This window comes from Corythoichthys intestinalis, chromosome 4, assembly GCF_030265065.1.
Source record: "Corythoichthys intestinalis isolate RoL2023-P3 chromosome 4, ASM3026506v1, whole genome shotgun sequence".
NCBI lineage: Eukaryota > Metazoa > Chordata > Actinopteri > Syngnathiformes > Syngnathidae > Corythoichthys > Corythoichthys intestinalis.
In genome coordinates this window covers 31747849-31768815 of record NC_080398.1, presented here as the reverse complement: position 1 = coordinate 31768815, position 20967 = coordinate 31747849, and the positions used below count along the sequence as shown (strand labels likewise).

The 20967-nt window shown below is 42.3% G+C and overlaps 1 protein-coding gene across 1 annotated transcript in view; it reads right to left on the bottom strand.

Moving 5' to 3' along the window:
- Nucleotides 1–20967, bottom strand: part of thsd7ab (thrombospondin, type I, domain containing 7Ab) — a 303730-nt gene that overhangs the window by 8465 nt on the left and 274298 nt on the right. The window contains exons 23-26 of the mRNA XM_057834514.1: nt 12469–12642; nt 5949–6047; nt 3471–3553; nt 3178–3391 (exon numbers count right to left, since the gene is read on the bottom strand). Coding sequence (XP_057690497.1) covers nt 3178–3391; nt 3471–3553; nt 5949–6047; nt 12469–12642 — 570 coding nt within the window. The remainder of the gene's footprint in view (nt 1–3177; nt 3392–3470; nt 3554–5948; nt 6048–12468; nt 12643–20967) is intronic.

Genomic DNA, 20967 nt, shown 5'->3' with positions numbered 1-20967 from the left:
CCACACAGGAAGGCCGAAGCCCGGGATTGAACCCTTGATCTTAGAACTGTGAGGCAGACGTGCTAACCACTCAGCCACCGTGCCGCTATATATATATATATATATATATATATATATATATATATATATATATATGTTAGGGCTGTCAAAATTATCGCGTTAGCGGGCGGTAATTAATTTTTTAAATTATTCATTCATTCATTTTCCATGCCGCTTATTCCTCACGAGGGTTAATCACGTTAAAATATTTGACGCAATCAACGCACATGCCCCGCTCAGATTAAAATGACAGCAGTGTAATGCCAGCTTGTCACTTGTTACTTGTTTTTTGTTGTTTGGCGCCCTCTGCTCGCGCTTGGGTCCAAATGATTTTATGGGTTTGGGGAGTGAGCATGGTGTAATGATATCAACAATGGTGAGCTACTAGTTTATTTTTTGATTGAAAATTTTACAAATTTTAATAAAAGGAAAACATTAAGAACGGTTTTAATATAAAATTTCTATAACTTGTACTAACATTTATCTTTTAAGAACTACAAGTTTTTCTATCCATGGATCGCTTTAAGAGAAGGTTAATAATGTTCATGCCATCTTGTTGATTTATTGTTATAATAAACAAATACAGTACTTATGGACCGTATGTTGAATGTATATATCCGTCTTGTGTCTTATCTTTTCATTCCAGCAATAATTTACAGAAAAATATGGCACATTTTATAGATGGTTTGAATTACGATTAATTACGATTAATGAATTTTTAAGCTGTAATTAACATGATTAAAATCTTTAATCATTTGACAGCCCTTATATATATATATATATATATATATATGTTAGTGATGCGACGATTAATCGATTAACTCGAACATTCGATGAGAAAAAAAGATTCGGATTAAATTTTGCTGCTTCGAGTATTCGTTTAGTTAAAGTGCTGTTGTAATGGTTTGTTCTGAGAGTGTTTGCATTTAGTTTTATCGATTTGGGTGGATACACTGCCCTCTAGTCTGTCTCATTTCACATGGCTGAATCCAGCTGCTCCCTGTTAAGTTTTTGTTTAGGCTAATGTTTTTTTTAATGCATTCTGAATTTAGCTTATAGGTATATTAAGCCATTTTTGTGGGAATAAGTGTCCGAACCATTTTTTAAGAGCATTAAAAAAAAAAAAAAAAAAAAAAAAAAAAAAGTTAGCATTTTATAGCATTTAAGCTAGCGGACTTTTGCTATGTAAGTTAACCAATTGTTCTTTTGTTGTGCATAGATCCTCATTTATTTATTTATTGTTTTTTATACTGTTTGAGGCTCAGCTCAGGTATTTTAATTTTTCATGTTCCTTATCCGATTACTCGATTATTCGAACTACTTCATCGATTAATTGACTCCCAAACTAATCGATAGCTGCAGCCCAAATATATATATACATATACATACTGTATATAGAGTATATATATATGGTGGAAAACACTGAGGTGACTTAAGTTCCGCTCTGAGACCCCCAATTCGGCCAACTTTCAAAATTGTCTCATATGCATGTGTTATACATCATTGGAAAGCTTAAAATCTCAATTTTCTGGGGGAAGAAAATTTTTGAACAGGATGGCATTTTTAAAAAGACGCCATGACTTTAACGAGATATTATCGCGTACTTACCTTGTTTCGACCCAAAAACTCCATGTAGAATGTATCACTGAGTGTCAAAACACTGCCGTGAATGGCCACAGCTGGATTTTGGGGGGTATTTTTATGAGTGAAACATGGTAATATAACAAGGCTCGTGATGCAGAAATCGCAGACATCAAGGAGTGGTCGATATTTTCTTTTTCATATATTTACCCTTTTAAATGGTTTTAAATTAAAAAAATTTATTTTTTATTTTTCTGTGTTTGGATCGATTATCATATAACATCGGAGAAAATACGACAGTAACAAAAAAAAAATACAATTAAGCGATAGTTATGAGGTAGATATCTGACTTTTTTGCAGACACCATTGTGCACTTTTAAAGGAACATTAAATGTGAACACAAAAGATAACGACCGAGTGTTTCTTCAAACTATGCAGAATTGCACTTTCATTTAAAAATAAATTAAAATACTTGAGTTTAACCTCAAACGATATGAAAATAAATAAAAAAATGAGGATCTAAGTACAACAAAAGAACAATTGGCTAACTTACATAGCAAAAGTCCGCTTAAACTAGCTTGAACGCTATAAACTTTTTTTTTTTATAATGTTCTTAATAAAATATTCAAACACATATTCCCACAAAACTGCTAATAATAATTAACTAAATTATGATTGCATAAAAAACATTAGCTCAAACAAAAACTTACAACCTTATTGTTGGTCTTAACAGGGAGCATCTGGATTTAGCCATGTTGCATGACTTATGTTGTATTCACTGTTGCCACTAGAGTGCAGTGTATCCACCCAAATCAATAAAACTAAATGCAAACTTTCAAAACAAAACCATTACAACTCCACTTTAATTAAACAAATACTTGGAGCAGCAAAATTTGATTTGAAGCTTTTATCTAATCAAATTATTCGAGTTAATCAATTAATAGGGTTGGGCTTCGTTTGAAATGGAACAATTTCGGTTCAGATTCCCATTCCACGTGTCGATTCCGGTTCCGAACGATACTCGATTCCGATTCTTTTAAGAGGAATGGTAAAAAAAAAATGCAGGGTCAAAAAAATTGTATCGTTTATATTAAAGTCTTAACTTCTCGATGATTTTTTTAAAATAAAATGAACTTCTCACGGGGCTAATTTCAACTCTTATATACAGTAAATATCAGTCTTTGAACTCGAGCAATTTTTTTCCGCTCGGCGCTCAGGGCATCGAAACAAGGAATCGAAATTGAAAAGTTCGAACGATTCCGGGACCATCGAAATGTTAGAACCGGTTCCCATCGATGCTCGATGCCCAACCCTATCGATTAATTGTTGCTGGTAAGCACCAAATGGTTTAAATTTATTTTATTTCTGTCGATGTCTCTTTTGGGGCACCATAAAAACAGATGAAAGGCACAAAAATAATTTGGAAACATAACCCTCCAATGATATCTTTAAACTTGAGCTAAGTAAAAGCACTAAAAGATGAACTACACCATCTTGGCTCGATATTTGAGTCTTCCCGTTAGTGGCCAGAGACAACTAAAGAAACGATGTCATAACCTGGTCCGTAAGGCTGCAGGTACCACGTGCGTCCCGAGCGTCCGGGCTGCGTGGTGGTGGTCAATGTTGGGTTTATGGCACGGCTGGTCTTGACGTCCCCTTTCTTGTCTCCCCCCGTGGGGATCTCCAAGATGGGGATGGGGGCGCACTGGTCCAGGAGCCCACTGCTCGACAAGACCTCCGTATAGCCTTCCTCGCACATACACATACCCGCCTGCAGGGGGCAGCGCACGACTGATGGAATATTTGCTTTGTGTGGAGAACAAACGCCAGACTTTTACTTCCTGCCTCACCTCGCTGCAGTAAGACGTCGGTGGAACGCAGGGAGGGTCGCATGCGCTGTCGTCCATCACTGGTGTGGTGGGAAGGCAACCCCCTAAGGCACAGAAAAACACAGTAACATCTCATGGTAGACACTTTTACCAAATTTTCTGTTGCTAAATTAAACTGGCTGTGGAGTTATGGTCAGTTCATATTAATACTGCAACGATTAATTGATTAATTCGAGTAATTCGATTAGAAAAAACATGCAAATTAATTTTGCTTCATCGAGTATTGGTTTAATTAAAGTGCCGTTGTAATGCTTTTGTTTTGAAAGTTTGCATTTAGTTTTAGTTTAGTTTCACCCTACTCATTTTACGCTGCCTTTTAGCTCTATACACGGGTAAAACGGCGCCTTTATAGATTAAACGCGACAATGCGTGAGTGGGTCGTGCAGCGCATGCGTTAATTGCGTTAAACGTGATTAATTAAAAAAAAATTAATTACCGCCGTTAACGCGGTAAATTTGATAGCCCTAATTTAAAGAGCATACGACACGAGAAAAAAAGTCTTAAATGGCATTATTATGTGAATTAGAATCATATTTTGAGACGATTCGACTATATACAACAATTTAGCAAAGCACAGATGACGAGAAATTTGTCTTTTAATCTGCCGTTTAGCCACGCCTACCATTATAGGGCTTTAGCGTCCCCAACAGGTGGATGACGTCAGCGGTAGACTGGGCTCATCGGTTTTACTATTCAGCCCATTGAGGGGGAATTGTTCAGAACTAGGAAAACGCGACGAAGAGAGCCGCAAAATGTCATTGTTTCAGTCTCTCTACTCCAATATTTTTACAGGATATTCTTTTTATCCAAGTATTTTTCCCCAATAGCTATATAAATGGCTTGAGAAGGACCAGTCAGCCCGTCGAGGGGGAACAATTCACAACGAGGAAAACGCGACAAAGAGAGCGGCAAAATGTCATTGTTTCTGTCTCTTTACTTCAATATTTTTACAGGATATTCTTTTTATCCAAGTATTTTCCCCAATTGCTAAATAAATGGCATGGTCATGACAAATAAGTCTTGTGCTTTCCCCAATTGCTAAATAAATGGCATGGTCATGACAAATAAGTCTTGTGCTGAATGGAATATGACATAATAAAAATGCATTTATTCAGGACGACATGGCAAAATTACTCCATAATGGTCAAAACTGTCGACTTCACCTTTACTGTCGCACCTCCCGAACGATATTTTATGACACCTAAATCGGACATATGTCATTTCCCTTCCCCGGCTTCGGAGAATGTAAACAAACCAGAAGGCGTGACAGCTAGCCGACATGCTAACCCGAACCGAGTGATGTTTCAAAGTCTTCGAAGCGGAAAATCACACATAACTATCCTGGATTATTTGACATGACGACCCCGGTTGTCGATTGTCTTTGCGGATCGGCAAACCGCCCGTCGGAGAGCAATTTACAGTTCGTTCCCCGGAGGAGGGTGGCTGGAGTTGTTGTGCAACTAACGTGCTGCTGCTAATGAGCATTAGGAGAGCTTTTTACATGCCTATCAATGATCAAACGTAAGTAGTCCTCCATTTAAAGGAAGTTTGTAGTGTTTACTTTGTAATCGCTGTATTCGTATTTGACATAATACAAAACAAGATGTTTACTCACTTCCTCGTAAGTCCAATGGTCCCATAGTAAATATCCACGGTGAATGGGAACCTTTTGAAACTCCAAAAAGGCGCATACGCCTCTCCCTCATACAGAATGATTTTTCTGCAGCCGTTTGGCTGGCGTGATGCAAAAAATAAACGTATTAATGCGCAAAATCAGCTGAATCCTTCGTCCTCATACACAACAGTACACTGTAGCGTGAAGAGGACGTCTTCTACCGTACACGTCACAGCGCCCTCCTCCTCAATGCAAGACCGAAGCCGGAAGTCACTCATTTTCATGGCGCAGGATTCAAAAAACTAAATAAAAATAGCGATCGCTTCCACACACATCCAAGCGGCCCATATCATTCAGAGGCATAAAATACCGCTTGTATTATGAAATAAGCATGCTTTTTCGTGTCACAGGCACTTTAAGCCAAAGCTAAAGATTCTGGATGAGTGTAAGACATTATGTCTGTAATGTTAAATACAATTAGAAAACTATTTAATTAAAAAATATATATATTAAAAAAGGCATGTCCGATATTTTTTGCCGATTCCGATACTTTGAAAATGACATGATCGGACCCGATCGATCGGGATGTTTTAATTATTATTATTTGTTTTGCATACGTGATTCAAATTTGGTAGTAATTGTAAAAAGCCGAGTTTGTCTTTGACGGCGCGTCTTGGAAATAGCACAAGGCAGTTGATGGGTAAGTCATCAATTCTTAAAAGTTAAAAAGTGCAGTCGTAATACAAACATTGTGTACGGTGACTTTAAAAAGCTGAGTTTCTAAATACTTAGTGTTTATCGGAGAGTGACTGTAATGTTCTTACCGCTGACGTTGAGTCCGTCAGAGCGCTGACACCAGATGAGCGGTCGTGACGTGTTGGGTCGAAAGCTGCTCAGCCACTTGTACTCAAAACATTCGCCTCCTAAAATGAAGAAAAAAAAATTAAAGTGTTGAGGGATGATAAGAAAGCAGTTGCGTCGTTTTGTACGTGTGTAGGTCGTAAACGTCAAACGAGTGCAGCCGAGTGTTTTAATGTTCACTGAGAGCCCGGCTTAATGAGCGTATATCAGTGGTGCTGCGAGGGGATATCAGCATCAGCGTCTCTGCAGACTCAGCCAGAGGAAATGAACAATTTAACCTTGAACAAAGACAAGACGAGATCTTCTATCTCTTCTCGTCATCTAGAAGCTCCGGTTCATCTGAAGTAGCTCAAGCCACTTCTGTCTCTTTCCAAATCGCAGGCATCCTCCTGAAATTGAGTCTGGTAGTGCTCTGAAGTGATTCGGCAGTTTGGGGAAACGTCAGTTCTTGTAGCTAGTAAGATATAGCACACGTCTATCATCAAGAGTAGACCCACAGAAAAGTCTCATGAGACAAGACTGAAAAGACACAGAAAGCCAGCTATTTTGGTTGAGGTTCTTTGAAGACCTTGTAATTAAGTCTTGTTTGTGAAATATCTTCAATATTGGAAAATTCAGCCCCAAAAGCCTTTTAGACTGAGCAGCATGAACATTGGTAGACACGTTCAGGAAGAGTACAAAAAAAAAAAAAAAATCAGGGCTGTCAAAATGATCGCGTTAACGGGCGGTAATTATTTTTTTAAATTAATCACGTTAAAATATTTGACGCAATTAACGCACATGCCCCTCTCAGATTAAAATAACAGCAGTGTAATGTCCGCTTGTTACTTGTTCCTTGTTTTTTGTTGTTTGGCGCCCTCTGCTGGCGGTTGGGTCCAAATGATTTTATGGGTTTGGGGAGTGAGCATGGTGTAATGACATCAACAATGGCGAGCTACTAGTTTATTTTTTGATTGCAAATTTTACAAATTTTAATAAAACGAAAACATTAAGAGGGGTTTTAATATAAAATTTCTCTAACTTGTACTAACATTTATCTTTTAAGAACTACAAGTTTTTCTATCCATGGATCGCTTTAAGAGAATGTTAATAATGTTAATGCCATCTTGTTGATTTATTATCATAATAAACAAATACAGTACTTATGTACCGTATGTAGAATGTATATTTCCGTCTTGTGTCTTACCTTTTCATTCTAACAATATTTTACAGAAAAATATGGCACATTTTATAGATGGTTTGAATTACGATTAATTAATTTTTAAGCTGTAATTAACGCGATAAGACATTTTAATTGTTTGACAGCCCTAAAAAAATACAAAAAAAGTCTCAAAAAGTCATGCCCGAAAAGACACAGGAACTTGGTCATTTTGGTTAAGAACCTTTGACGATACCCTGGATAAAAATTAATCTAATTTTCTTGATAACAGTCATTTTAATGGTAGAAAATTCAACCCCCTGAACGACAAAAAACTCCCAAGAAGTCATACCCGAAAAGACGCAGAGAGTCAGCTAATTTGGTTGAGGTCCTAATAAGACATCGTAATTAAGTTTTGTTTGAGCAATATTTTAAAGTGTGTACGACAGGAGAAAAAAAGTCTTAAATAGGATTATTATGTGAAATAGAATCCTATTTTAAGACGATTCGACTATATAAAACAATTTAGCAAAGCGCAGATGACGAGAAATTAGTCTTTTAATCTGCCGGTTATCCACCCATACCATTATAGGGCTCTAGTGTCCCCAACATGTGGATGACGTCAGCGGAGTCACGATTTCATGTGATTTAGTATGCAGCCCATTGAGGGGGAATTATTCACAACGAGGAAAACGCGACGAAGAGAGCCGCAAAATGTCATTGTTTCAGTCTCTCCACTCCAATATTTTTACAGGATATTTTTTTTATCCAAGTATTTTTTCCCCAATAGCTAAATAAATAGCTTGAGAAGGACCAGTCAGCCGGTTGAGGGGGAATTATTCAGAAAGAGGAAAACATGACAAAGACAGCCGCATAATGTCATTGTTTCAATCTCTCTACTCAAAATTTTTACAGTGTATTCTTTTTATCCAAGTATTTTTCCCCAATAGCTAAATAAATGGCATGGTGATGACAAATAACAGTCTTGTGCTAAATGGAATATGAAATAATAAAAATGCATTTTTTCAAGACGACATGGCAAAATTACTCCATAATGGTCAAAACTGTCGACTTCACCTTTACTGTCGCACCTCCCGAATGATATTTTATGCCACCTACATGGAAACAAACCAAGAGGCCTGAGATGGTAACCCGAACCGAGTGATGTTTCAAAGTCTTCGAAGCAGAAAATCACACATAACTAGCCCGGATCATTTAACATGACGACTGGGTTGTCGATTGTCTCCGCCGATCAGCAAACCACTCGGCGGAGAGCAATTTACAGCTCGTTCCCCTGCTACTACAAAGCGGCTGCAGTTGTTGTGCAGCTAACATCTGCAGCTAATGTGTATGAGGAGAGCTTTTTACATGCACATCCATGATCAAACATAAGTAGTCCTTTATTTAAAGAAAGTTTGTAGTGTTTAGTTTGTAATCGCTGTATTCGCGGCTATTTTTAACTCAAAGTTGCAATTTCTGATCGGTCGGAAAATTTGACAGAACACCGGGCACATGAAGAGGGGAATAAGCCGAGTATAGTTCTCTCCCGGCGGGGGGATGTGCGACAAGCCGCTGAGGGGACTAGGAGCATGTCAGCCACAAAAGCTGCCTCCTACATATTAAAATGATCCAAGTATTTGACATCATACAAAACACGATGTTTACTCACTTCCTGGTAAGTCCAATGGTCCCACAGTAGTAGGTCTTGTTTTGGCCAAAATCCACCATTGAATGGGAACCTTTTGAAACCCCAAAAAGGCGCACACGACTCTCCCTCTTACAGCAAGATTTTGAAAGACAGCGAGAACTAAAAGTGGTTTTTGCCATGTGGCAAAATGTTTTTGCCATGTGGGAATTTTTTTGCCACGTGGCAAAATATTTTTGCCACGTGGCAAAATATTTTTGCCATGTGGCATTTTTTTGCCATGTGGCAAAATGGATTTTGCCATGTGGCATTTTTTTTTTTCGCCATGTGGTATTTTTTTTGGTATGTGGCAAAATGTATTTTGGTTTGTGGGGGGGTATATGGCATTTTTTGGGGTATATGGCTGTTTTTCAGGCCATACAAGTCCATGCCATTGACGGCTCTGCATGTCCAAATTTTACTTTCATTTTAAATGGCAGGAAAACGTGTGGCTGTGATTTTTGACCATACACTTTACATTAGAGCTTATTGACCTTCAACTGGCACCCAAGTAAGGCTCTGCCATAGATGGATATGCACGTCCACATTTTATTTTCATTTTAAATGGCAGAAAAACGTGTGGCTGTGATTTTTAACCATGCACTTTACATTAGAGCTTATCGACGTTCAACTGGCACCCAAGTAACGTTCTGCCATTGACGGGTATGCACGTCCAAATTTTATTTTCATTTTAAATGGCAGAAAAACGTGTGGCTGTGATTTTTGACCATACACTTTACATTAGAGTTTATTGACCTTCAACTGGCACCCAAGTAAGGCGCTGCCATTGACGGGTATGCACGTCCAAATTTTATTTTCATTTTAAATGGCAGAAAAACATGTGTGGCTGTGATTTTTAACCATACACTTTACATTAGAGCTTCTCGACGCTCAACTGTCATCCAAGTAACGTTCTGCCATTGACGGATATGCACGTCCAAATTTTATTTTCATTTTAAATGGCAGAAAAACATGTGTGGCTGTGATTTTTGACGATACACTTTACATTAATTACAAGCAATTAATTTTGACCATTATAAAAATATTTTGTTTCTCATTTCAGTCATTGTTATTGTTTGTTCTATTGCTTTACAACTTTTATAGACAACATTCTACCGGAAAAGTCTTAATTTCAAATTCATATATTGGAGAGTCAATTACATGCAATGACATTTTTCGGCCACCAGGGGTGGGCTATACCGTCTTGCAATTACAGCTCTAAAATGTGTTATTTTGCGATACTTGGATTAAAAAAACCCCCAAAACAAAACAATTCCCCCCCCCCCATTGAACAGGATTGTTATTTTTCAAAACATATCAGCAAATTGGAACATCAGTATAATGTTAAAATAAATGAAAAAAATAAAAAATAACTGAAATATTCTTAATAAAATTAAAATTACTGCAGTCCTTTAGGAGAGCCTAAACCCACAGCTACAGCTTAACATTATTACAATCAGAAATAAAATAATTGAATTATTTTCCATAAGAAGAACCTGTGTATGACTTGTATCATGTTTACATTATACACACGCTCTCTTTCTCAATTCAGACAGTTGCCAGAGAGAAAAAACACGTTTGACCACCGCTAGACACACTAAACACGCTGGAGTTAACTCTCGTAGCTGGTGGGAAATGTTCATGACACTGTTTACTAACCTTTAATTTGGTATGAATGTGAAATCATATTGGAGGTATTGCCTTCTCGGCAGCCACCCTCCGCAAACATGGTTTACGTGTCGGATGGACGTCCTCCTCAAAACCGCGGCTTCCAGTAACTTTTCTATTTCGATACCAGTGATTTCATTTTCTTCGATGGGAGTTTCACCACAGTGTAGCACAGCAGACTCACTGACACTGAGCAACAACTAGTAGGGGAGGGTTGAGCCTTGCAGCTGCAAGCGAGGGATTTCTCCCTGCATTTTTGGGACATAAAAAATAGCTGGTACCTTAGGGACGGTATGATGGAAAATGTTTGCGGTTTTGAAACCCTGACGTTTTCATTTCACGGTATACCTTGAAACAGGTAATTGGCAAATGTCTAGTATGAAGGGGTTACTTAAAGTGGGGCAAATAAGTATTAAGTCAACCACTAATTGTGCAAGTTCTCCCACTTGAAAATATTAGAGAGGCCTGTAATTGTCAACATGGGTAAACCTCAACCATGAGAGACGGAATGTGGAAAAAAAAAAACAGAAAATCACATTGTTTGATTTTAAAAGAATTTATTTGCAAATCATGGTGGAAAATAAGTATTTGGTCAATACCAAAAGTTCATCTCAATACTTTGTTATGTACCCTTTCTTGGCAATAACGGAGGGCAAACGTTGTCTGTAACTCTTTACAAGCTTTTCACACACTTGCTGGTATTTTGGCCCATTCCTCCATACAGATCTCCTCTAGAGCAGTGATGTTTTGGGGCTGTCGCTGGGCAACATGGACTTTCAACTCCCTCCACAGATTTTCTATGGGGTTGAGATCTGAAGACTGGCTAGGCCACTCCAGGACCTTGAAATGCTTCTTACGAAGCCACTCCTTTGTTGCCCTGGCTGTGTGTTTGGGATCATTGTCATGCTGAAAGACCCAGCCACGTCTCATCTTCAATGCCCTTGCTGATGGAAGGAGATTTTCACTCAAAATCTCTCGATACATGGCCCCATTCATTCTTTCCTTTACACAGATCAGTCGTCCTGGTCCCTTTGCAGAAAAACAGCCCCAAAGCATAATGTTTCCACCCCCATGCTTCACAGTGGGTATTGTGGTCTTTGGATGCAATTCAGTATTCTTCTTCCTCCAAACACGAGAACCTGTGTTTCTACCAAAAAGTTCTATTTTGGTTTTAATCTGACCATAACACATTCTCCCAGTCCTCTTCTGGATAATCCAAATGCTCTCTAGTGAATTGCAGACGGGCCTGGACGTGTACTTTCTTCAGCAGGGGGACACGTCTGGCAGTGCAGGATTTGAGTCCCTGGCGGCGCATTGTGTTACTGATAGTAGCCTTTGTTACTGTGGTTCCAGCTCTCTGTATGTCATTCACTAGGTCCCCCCGTGTGGTTCTTGGATTTTTGCTCACCGTTCTTGTTATCATTTTGACGCCAAGGGGTGAGATCTTGCATGGAGCCCCAGATCGAGGGAGATTATCAGTGGTCTTGTATGTCTTCCATTTTCTAATAATTGCTCCCACAGTTGATTTATGTACACCAAGTGTTTTACCTATTGCAGATTCAGTCTTCCCAGCCTGGTGCAGGTCTACAATTTTGTCTCTGGTGTCCTTCGACAGCTCTTTGGTCTTGGCCATAGTGGAGTTTGGAGTGTGTGGACTGTGGTTGTGGACAGGTGTCTTTTATACCGATAATGAGTTAAAACAGGTGCCATTAATACAGGTAACGAGTGGAGCTTCGTTAGAAGAAGTTACACCTCTTTGACAGACAGAAATCTTGCTTGTTTGTAGGTGACCAAATACTTATTTTCCACTCTTTTGGAAATAAATTCTTTAAAATCAAACAATGTGATTTGCTGTTTTTTTCCCCACATTCTGTCTTTCATGGTTGAGGTTTACCCATGCTGACAATTACAGGCCTCTGTAATCTTCAAGTAGGAGAACTTGCACAATTGGTGGTTGACTAAATACTTATTTGCCCCACTGTATGTGCTTTACCTGAACAAGGTTCTGACTCCCATGCTTGATCCGGACACAGCTGCAGGTTCTCCGGCTCCTGGGCCACCACAGCTCGTGATCTCACCCGAACCGAACCAAAGTCGACTCCGGCATCTTTGACGCAGATGCTGACGCAAGAGCTCCAGTCGGACCACTCCATCAGGTAACATTCACCTGACGAGACAAAAACGAAACACCTACCTTGTTATTTGACTTCAAATAAAATGCTAATATGTAATATAATTTAGCCAATGGGCAAAGGTCCAAAGTAAAAAGAATATTCCAAATAGGATGGTTCTCCTCTTTGAGCTGTTGTTTTGTGTATTAAAATGTTGCACCGACCGCAAGGCAAAAATCATTGCCGCATGATTACTTGTCCTAACAGTCTGCTTTTTTTCCCTTCACACCCTTTTAACCGCTTCAAAGGTTAATTATGTGTTTCATTTCTCGGCAGCTTCAGCTCGCGACTGGGAAAAAAAGACCGGCCAGAATCAATTAGCTCCATTTTTCAGCGGATAATTGCCGATGACCGTTGCGATGTGCGCGGCCCCCGGCCGCATCGCCAAGCTTCTATTCATTCCCCGCATGCCGTCGCGGCGCTAACAGCCGGGATCATCGGAGGTGAGCTGCGTGGGAACGGATGAATGAGGCGAGACGTGTTTGGAATCCTTGGGCTTTTCATTTGAGGAGGGTGTAAGGATTGCGGATGCTTGCGCAGGTCGGTTTGGAGGACGGACGACAAGTGCGGCTCGTCGAATAACGAACTGATAAAATGGAACACGGGGTCAAGAGGGCACGGATATGACTCTGTGCTCCAGGATTCCCATGTAACTGAACTTCCTCCCAATTGATGTGTCTTGTCGTCTCCTAGCTAGCAGACGCGCTAAAACTCAAAAAGGTTACAGCTAGTCTTTAAGCTGTCGGGAAGAATCCATAGTTGTTTAATGTAGACATTTTTACAGACCGGCATTAAAAGTATGACAGAAAAATACAGCAAAAAATAAAATTAAACGACCAGCGTAAAAACAAATGTCAAGCACATAAAAAATATAATGCAACATAATGTTGAATCAAATGGAGCTTTTCTGCAACGTGACTCCTTAACCGGATGAATTTGCGAATGACTGACTTTTTAATCCTTTCTGACAACATGTAAATGCAGCCAATTTTCCATTTATTTTTAGTCATTTGGAATGATAACCAAAATTGCGTCATTTCCGCATCACACAGAACCCTGCAAAACTTACTTTTTGCTAAATCTGGCTATGCTTGTACTTTCTGCCTCCAGTTGTATGAATACAACCCCCCCCCAAAAAAAAAAAAAAAAAAAAAAAAAACTGGAAAATAGGCGGTGAGAATACAAGCGGTAAATTTGGAGAGCGCATGTCATCTCTGTGTTTCAGGCAAGGTCTAACTACTGTATGAATAGGTTCATACTGCAGGTCTTAATGCACAATTCCGATTTTTTGTAATATCTTTTTTTTCTTTTTTTGGCGTGCTCGTTCAGACTAACTTTATCCATTATTACGCATGCGCACTAATTCGCAGTCCAACACGCGCTGAGCAAACTGACCCTCATACGCAGAAGGATAAAAACAAATGACAACACATGCTGGCATCATTCCAGGGTGATCATATTTTGATTTCCAAAAAGAGGAAACAAATATGAGACATGAACTAATTTGCTCCCAAAAACGTATAAATATGTTCTATTTTTAATTGTTCCAGTGTCCCTTTTATGTTTTTTTTCATAAGTGACATCTCTGGGTTCTGATTCAACTGAGCTCCAAAGCACAAAGCTGAAAATCCATTTTAAAGCAATAAAACTGACTATTGGAGGGCAGTAGCACATTTGGTAAGACCCGCAACCCGATTCAACGGCAACGAACGGCCAGGCCACACAGCCGGGACGCCACCGGAAGGATGCCAGGCGGCGGACGACCGAGCAGAACAACCGAGAGGACACCCGGGATGCCAGGCGCTGGACGACCGAGCAGAACGACCGAGACCACCAGTGAAGCGGACGATGTCGAGTCCGTGCTGCTCGCCGAGCAGACCCCGCAGAGACTCAAAAAAATCCATCTTCATGAGACAGGCGGCGATGAGGGAAACAACAGCGTCATCTCAGTTAGTTATGTGTAAATAAATTGTTACTTTGCTATCATAGTTTTATTTGTCTAGTTGTTATTGTGGTGGTCTGTGCCCACACTCCCCTCTGCTGGCTTTTATTGGTATAACACTTCCTGTTTTTGATGTCTGAAATCACTCCAATCTTGGCTCACGTGGAGCGCACCTGCAGCTCATCATCAATCAACACTGCTCATAAGGATCGGCCTGGACAGCAAGCAGGTGCCAGTATGAAGAATGTAGTTTGTGACTCTTGTCTTTGAACTTTGAACTAATTCTGTTTTTTGCCATCAGGACACCCACCCATCTTGCAGCCACAGCCACAGCCATTGATCATTCAACCCACCAGCCGCTCAACACTTTGTCCTTGTACAATAAATACCACTTCACACTTCATCTGTTTCCGGCTCGCATTTTGGTCCAAATCAACTTTGCCTACCTTGCCTTAACATAATCATCTGGCCAACAAAAATGGACCAAGCGACCGCTGACACCCTCCAAGAGGCCCTCGGACACCAGGGAGTCATGCTGGACAAGCATGAGCTGACGCTATGTAGCCTCGGAGGGATTCTCCAGAGGATTTCCATGGACTTAAAGCAGGTCAAGACGCAGCTCTCACAATCTCCCCCTTCCAGGGCCGATCCTTACCTTTCCAGGGCCGGTCCTACTGTATCTGTAAGTAGTCCTACTGGTGGCCTACCGCCCCCCCTTCGGCCGGACGTTTTTATTCCAACTCCCGAATGTTACTCTGGGGAGTTGGGCTCTTGCAGACGTTTTTTACTCAATTGCAATCTCGTTTTTAACTTGCAGCCTTGTAGTTATGCCTCTGATGCTGCTAGAGTTGCTTTTTGTATTAACTTGTTGAGGGGAAAGGCTGGGCAGTGGGCAACAGCACTTTGGGAGAGAAATTCACCAGTGCTAAATTCTTTTGAGGCATTTTCTGGGGAACTACGAAGAGTGTTTGATCACCCCGTTCGTGGGAGAGAGGCCAGAAATCGCCTTTTTTCCCTTCAGCAGGGTTCTCAATCAGTGGCAGACTTTTCGATCGCTTTCCGTATTTTGGCCGCGGAGAGTGGCTGGGGTGAGCTGGCTCTAATATCTGTCTTTTCACGTAATTTGGCGGAAGAAATAAAAGACGTACTAGCAACACAGGATGAACCTTCCACCCTCGAGGAAATGATTTCCCTTTCAATAAAGATCGATAACCGCATCAGAGAACGGAACAGGGAGAAAGCCATTAGGCCAAGTATGTTCCGGCCACTCATGTCTCCCTCTGCCGATTCAGTCAAACCATCCCCCAGTGACACTAAGCGACCGACACCCCCCCCTCTGTTGGAAGAACCCCTACAACCTGGGCCAACTGGACACTTTGCAATCACCTGCCATGCACGGCCAAAAGACCGGGTTCACCTGATAAGTGGGAGCACCTTGGTGAGCCAAGCCTTCTCGGATTCCTGCTCTAAGTCACGACTCATTCTCCCTGCTAGCATCTCCCATGGTTTAGACGCTATGCCACTACAGGTATTCATTGATTCTGGCGCTGACGACAGTTTCATGGACAAAGGCTTTGCGGATCAAGCTAAAATCCCTCTCGAACCCCTCAAGGCCCCCAAAGTGGTGGAAGCAGTGGATGGCAGAAAACTGTTTTCAGTAACTCATCGCACCGTTCCTCTCATGCTAAAAGTCTCAGGAAATCATCATGAAACAATACAATTATTTATTATCCCTTCTCCCGTGGCACATGTTATCCTTGGTCTCCCCTGGCTCAAGCTTCACAACCCAAACATTAACTGGACGGTGGGGAAGATTGTGGGGTGGAGCAATCACTGCCACCTAGAGTGTCTTGGCGCAGCACACGCAATCGGGAGACCGGTCAAAGAGCCAGTCCATCCTCCAGAGCCACCTGACCTCACCAACGTGCCCCCTGAATATCATGACCTGGCGACAGTGTTCAGCAAGGACCTCGCCCACACTCTGCCTCCCCATCGCCCCTATGATTGTGCCATTAATCTCTTGCCAGGTGCACCCCTTCCAACAAGCAGGCTCTACAACATATCCGGTCCTGAAAGAGCAGCTATGGAAGACTACATCAGAGAATCCTTGGCATCTGGTATCATCCGTCCCTCCTCCTCTCCTGTCGGTGCTGGCTTCTTCTTCGTGGGCAAGAAGGATGGCGGCCTGCGGCCATGCATCGATTACCACATCCTAAACCAGATCACAATAAAGGATAAGTACCCGTTGCCTCTAATTGACCCTTCTTTTGAGCCCTTCAGTCATGCCAGGTTGTTCACCAAGCTGGATCTCCGAACTGCATACCATCTCGTCCGAATCCGTGAGGGAGATGAGTGGAAGACGGCGTTCAACACTCCCCTTGGTCATTTTGAATACCTAGTAATGCCCTTTGGACTAACAAATGCCCCCGCTGTCTTTCAAAGACTCATGAATGACCTGTTCAGAGACGTTCTGAATCGTTTTGTGTTTATCTTTCTTGACGATATACTTGTGTTTTCCCGTTCCCTAGAGGAGCACCGCCGCCACGTCAGGATGGTCTTGCAGCGGCTTCTGGAGAACAGGCTTTTTGTTAAACCAGAGAAGTGTGAGTTCCATGTGTCCTCAGTGAGTTTTTTGGGTTACATAATCGCCCAGGGGCACCTCAAACCAGACCCTATAAAGATCCAAGCAGTTGTTGATTGGCCAAATCCCAGTACACGGAAGGAGCTTCAGAGATTTCTGGGCTTCGCCAATTTCTACCGTCGCTTTATCCGGGACTACAGCAAGGTGGCCCTCCCCTTGACTCAACTCACTTCCACCAAACACCCTTTTGCCTGGTCCGATGCTGCTGGTAAGGCGTTTTCACAGTTAAAATCACTCTTCACCTCTGCCCCCATTCTCAAACACCCCGACACCTCGCAACAATTTGTTGTGGAGGTGGATGCGTCAGACACCGGAGTTGGGGCCATCTTGTCCCAGCGAGACCTCACTACCCACAAGCTGCACCCATGTGCCTTTTTCTCCCGACGGCTCAGTCCTGCTGAAAGGAACTACGATGTTGGAAACCGGGAATTGCTCGCTGTTGTTTTGGCCCTGCAGGAATGGCGTCACTGGCTAGAAGGCACAAAAATCCCATTCCTCATCTGGACAGATCACAAAAACCTCTCCTACATACAATCCGCACAGCGTCTCAACCCCCGACAAGCCCGCTGGTCACTGTTCCTTACCCGGTTCAATTTTTCATTGTCATATCGCCCAGGTTCACGCAATGGCAAGGCTGATGCACTATCACGGCTACATTCACCATGTCCTAGCTCTGTAGACCCTGGAACCATTCTTCCCTCGTCCTGCGTGGTTGGCGCTGCAAGATGGGAGATTACATCTTCAGTCAGGGAAGCTCAGAAAGCCGATCCAGATCCAGGAAACGGTCCTCCGAATCGCCTATTTGTCCCATCTGCTGTACGGTCTCAAGTCCTGGAATGGAGCCATTCTACCAAACTAACCTGTCACCCTGGTATCCATAGGACCCTCTCTTTCCTCCGGCAGTCGTTCTGGTGGCCTGGTATGGCCAAAGATGCCCGCGAATTCGTCAATGCCTGCACGGTCTGTGCTCGAGGGAAGGCCTCCCATCAGCCACCCGCTGGTCTGCTATGCCCCCTCCCTGTTCCCAGTAGACCTTGGTCCCACATTGCAGTTGATTTCATAACCGGTCTGCCTCCCTCTGAAGGTAACACTGTTATTCTTACCGTTATTGATCGTTTCTCAAAGTCTGTTCACTATGTTCCCCTTCCCAAATTGCCATCTGCTCTGGAAACCGCCAACCTGTTAGTTAAGCATGTGTTCAGGCTTCACGGCCTCCCTCAAGATATCGTTTCAGACCGTGGTCCCCAGTTCTCCTCAGTGGTGTGGAAAGAGTTCTGCAAGGTGGTTGGCACGGCACCCAGTCTTTCCTCAGGATACCATCCCCAGACCAACGGCCAGACCGAAAGAGCCAACCAGGATCTAGAGGCCGCCCTGCGTTGTGTCACCGCCCATCATCCAGTTTCCTGGAGCACTTTCCTTCCCTGGGTGGAGTACGCCCATAACTCACTCATCAGCTCAGCCACCGGTATGTCCCCTTTCATGGCCTGTAACGGTTTCCAGCCTCCTTTGTTCCCAGAGCAGGAAGGGGAAGTGGCTGTCCCTTCCGTGAAGGACCACATTAGCAGGATTAGGGGGATCTGGAGGACCGTAAGGGCTGCCCTCACTCGCACGGCCGAGAAGAACAAGAAGCTAGCCGATCTCCACCGTTCACCAGCCCCGGAATACAAGGTGGGACAAGAGGTCTGGTTGTCTGCCCGGGACCTTCCCTTGCAGGTGGAGTCACGCAAATTAGCCCCCCGGTTTGTTGGCCCTTACAAAATCACGAAAATCATCAACCCTTCCGCTGTTCGGTTGGACCTCCCGGCATCCATGAACGTGCATCCCACCTTTCATGTTTCCCTGCTCAAGCCTGTTTCCTCCAGTGACCTCTGCCCTCCGGCTGTTAAACCTCCTCCACCCCTTCTCATTGATGGCCACCCGGCATTTGCAGTCTCCAAGATTCTGGATGTCCGACCTCGCGGCCGTGGTTTTCAGTTTCTGGTGGATTGGGTGGGCTATGGCCCCGAGGAGAGGTCATGGATCTCCCGTAGTCTGATTCTGGACCCATCCCTGTTGCGGGATTTCTACGCTGCCAACCCCGGGAAGCCGGGCAGGCCGCCCGGTGGCGTCCGTTGAGAGGGGGGTACTGTGGTGGTCTGTGCCCACACTCCCCTCTGCTGGCTTTTATTGGTATAACACTTCCTGTTTTTGATGTCTGAAATCACTCCAATCTTGGCTCACGTGGAGCGCACCTGCAGCTCATCATCAATCAACACTGCTCATAAGGATCGGCCTGGACAGCAAGCAGGTGCCAGATGATTCTGCCAGTCACCATTGGTACATCGGCCAACTAAGCTTGTAGTTTGTGACTCTTGTCTTTGAACTTTGAACTAATTCTGTTTTTTGCCATCAGGACACCCACCCATCTTGCAGCCACAGCCACAGCCATTGATCATTCAACCCACCAGCCGCTCAACACTTTGTCCTTGTACAATAAATACCACTTCACACTTCATCTGTTTCCGGCTCGCATTTTGGTCCAAATCAACTTTGCCTACCTTGCCTTAACAGTTATGTTATTTTGTAAAAGGAAAACATTCAGATGTTTGGGATATACAGTAACTAACGCAAAAAATAGCTGTGTTAAAATCAAAGTTATGTTTGAAATGTATGCTTTCTCAAAAAGCTCAATTTCTTTGTTTTTTTCATCAGAAATTGGAAAATTGCTCAAACTAAGCTATTTACTAAAGCTGATTTCTAAAGAATGGAAAAAGATATGAACTTACTTTTTTGCTGCTGAAAGAAGAGAGTCTAATCTTTCTTTTGGTGGGTGTCATGTTTATATCGCAATATAACAGCATTTTCTGTGGGCCTTGCAAAATCAGTCAAAATCCAGTAAAACGGCCGGGAGCGAAGGGCCTTGCTCCGGTGAAAACGGCTGGGAGTGAATGAGTTAATGATTCCCCTTTACTCTTATATTCACTGTGCGTCAGTTTGCCCTGACTCGGCCACGTAAGCAAATTCTGAAATATTGCTTATTTTGTGCACGAAAAGAAAACCAAGCATTATTAGGGTTATGTTTTCTTCATTTTTATTTTTTTTTATGACTGTGGTAAAGCCCGCCCCTTGCGTAAAAGCCGAGTTCAAACTAGGCGCTAACGCTAATTCACAGCTACATCACTGCCGTCCTGCCTGCCGCTCTCGCTCTTTGCCGACATAATTGCTGCATAAACTTCAATTTGGGAGACTTGACAGTTCAGATCACCGCCACATTCTGAAAAAATGTGGCCCAGATCGGATTTAAACTGCATATGAAAGTGACCCAGATCGGATTTGAAATGGTCCACTTCTATTCAACTTGTCCCGTTCAGATTATCAATTTAATGGCTCACCCGAGTCTGAAAAACACGAAAAAATCGGATTTGTGCATTAAGACGTGTGGTATGAACCTAGTTTATGAGAAAAGATGTTGATGTTGAGTTCTGGAATTTATTTAAATTTTGTGTTGAATACATTTTTATACAAGTTATTGAGTACAATGACATCTTTTGTAAACATTGTAACATTGTAAAAGCAACATTGTAAACCTACATTAATTTAATGGTACAATGTATTTTTGTGAATTTTCATTATTTAGTCAGTTCATTTTTTAAGGAGTACATTTCATTAGGAGGATAGCTATCATTCATTCATTCATTTTCCATGCCACTATTCCTCACGAGGGTCGCGGAGGTGCTGGAGCCTATCCCAGCCAACTAC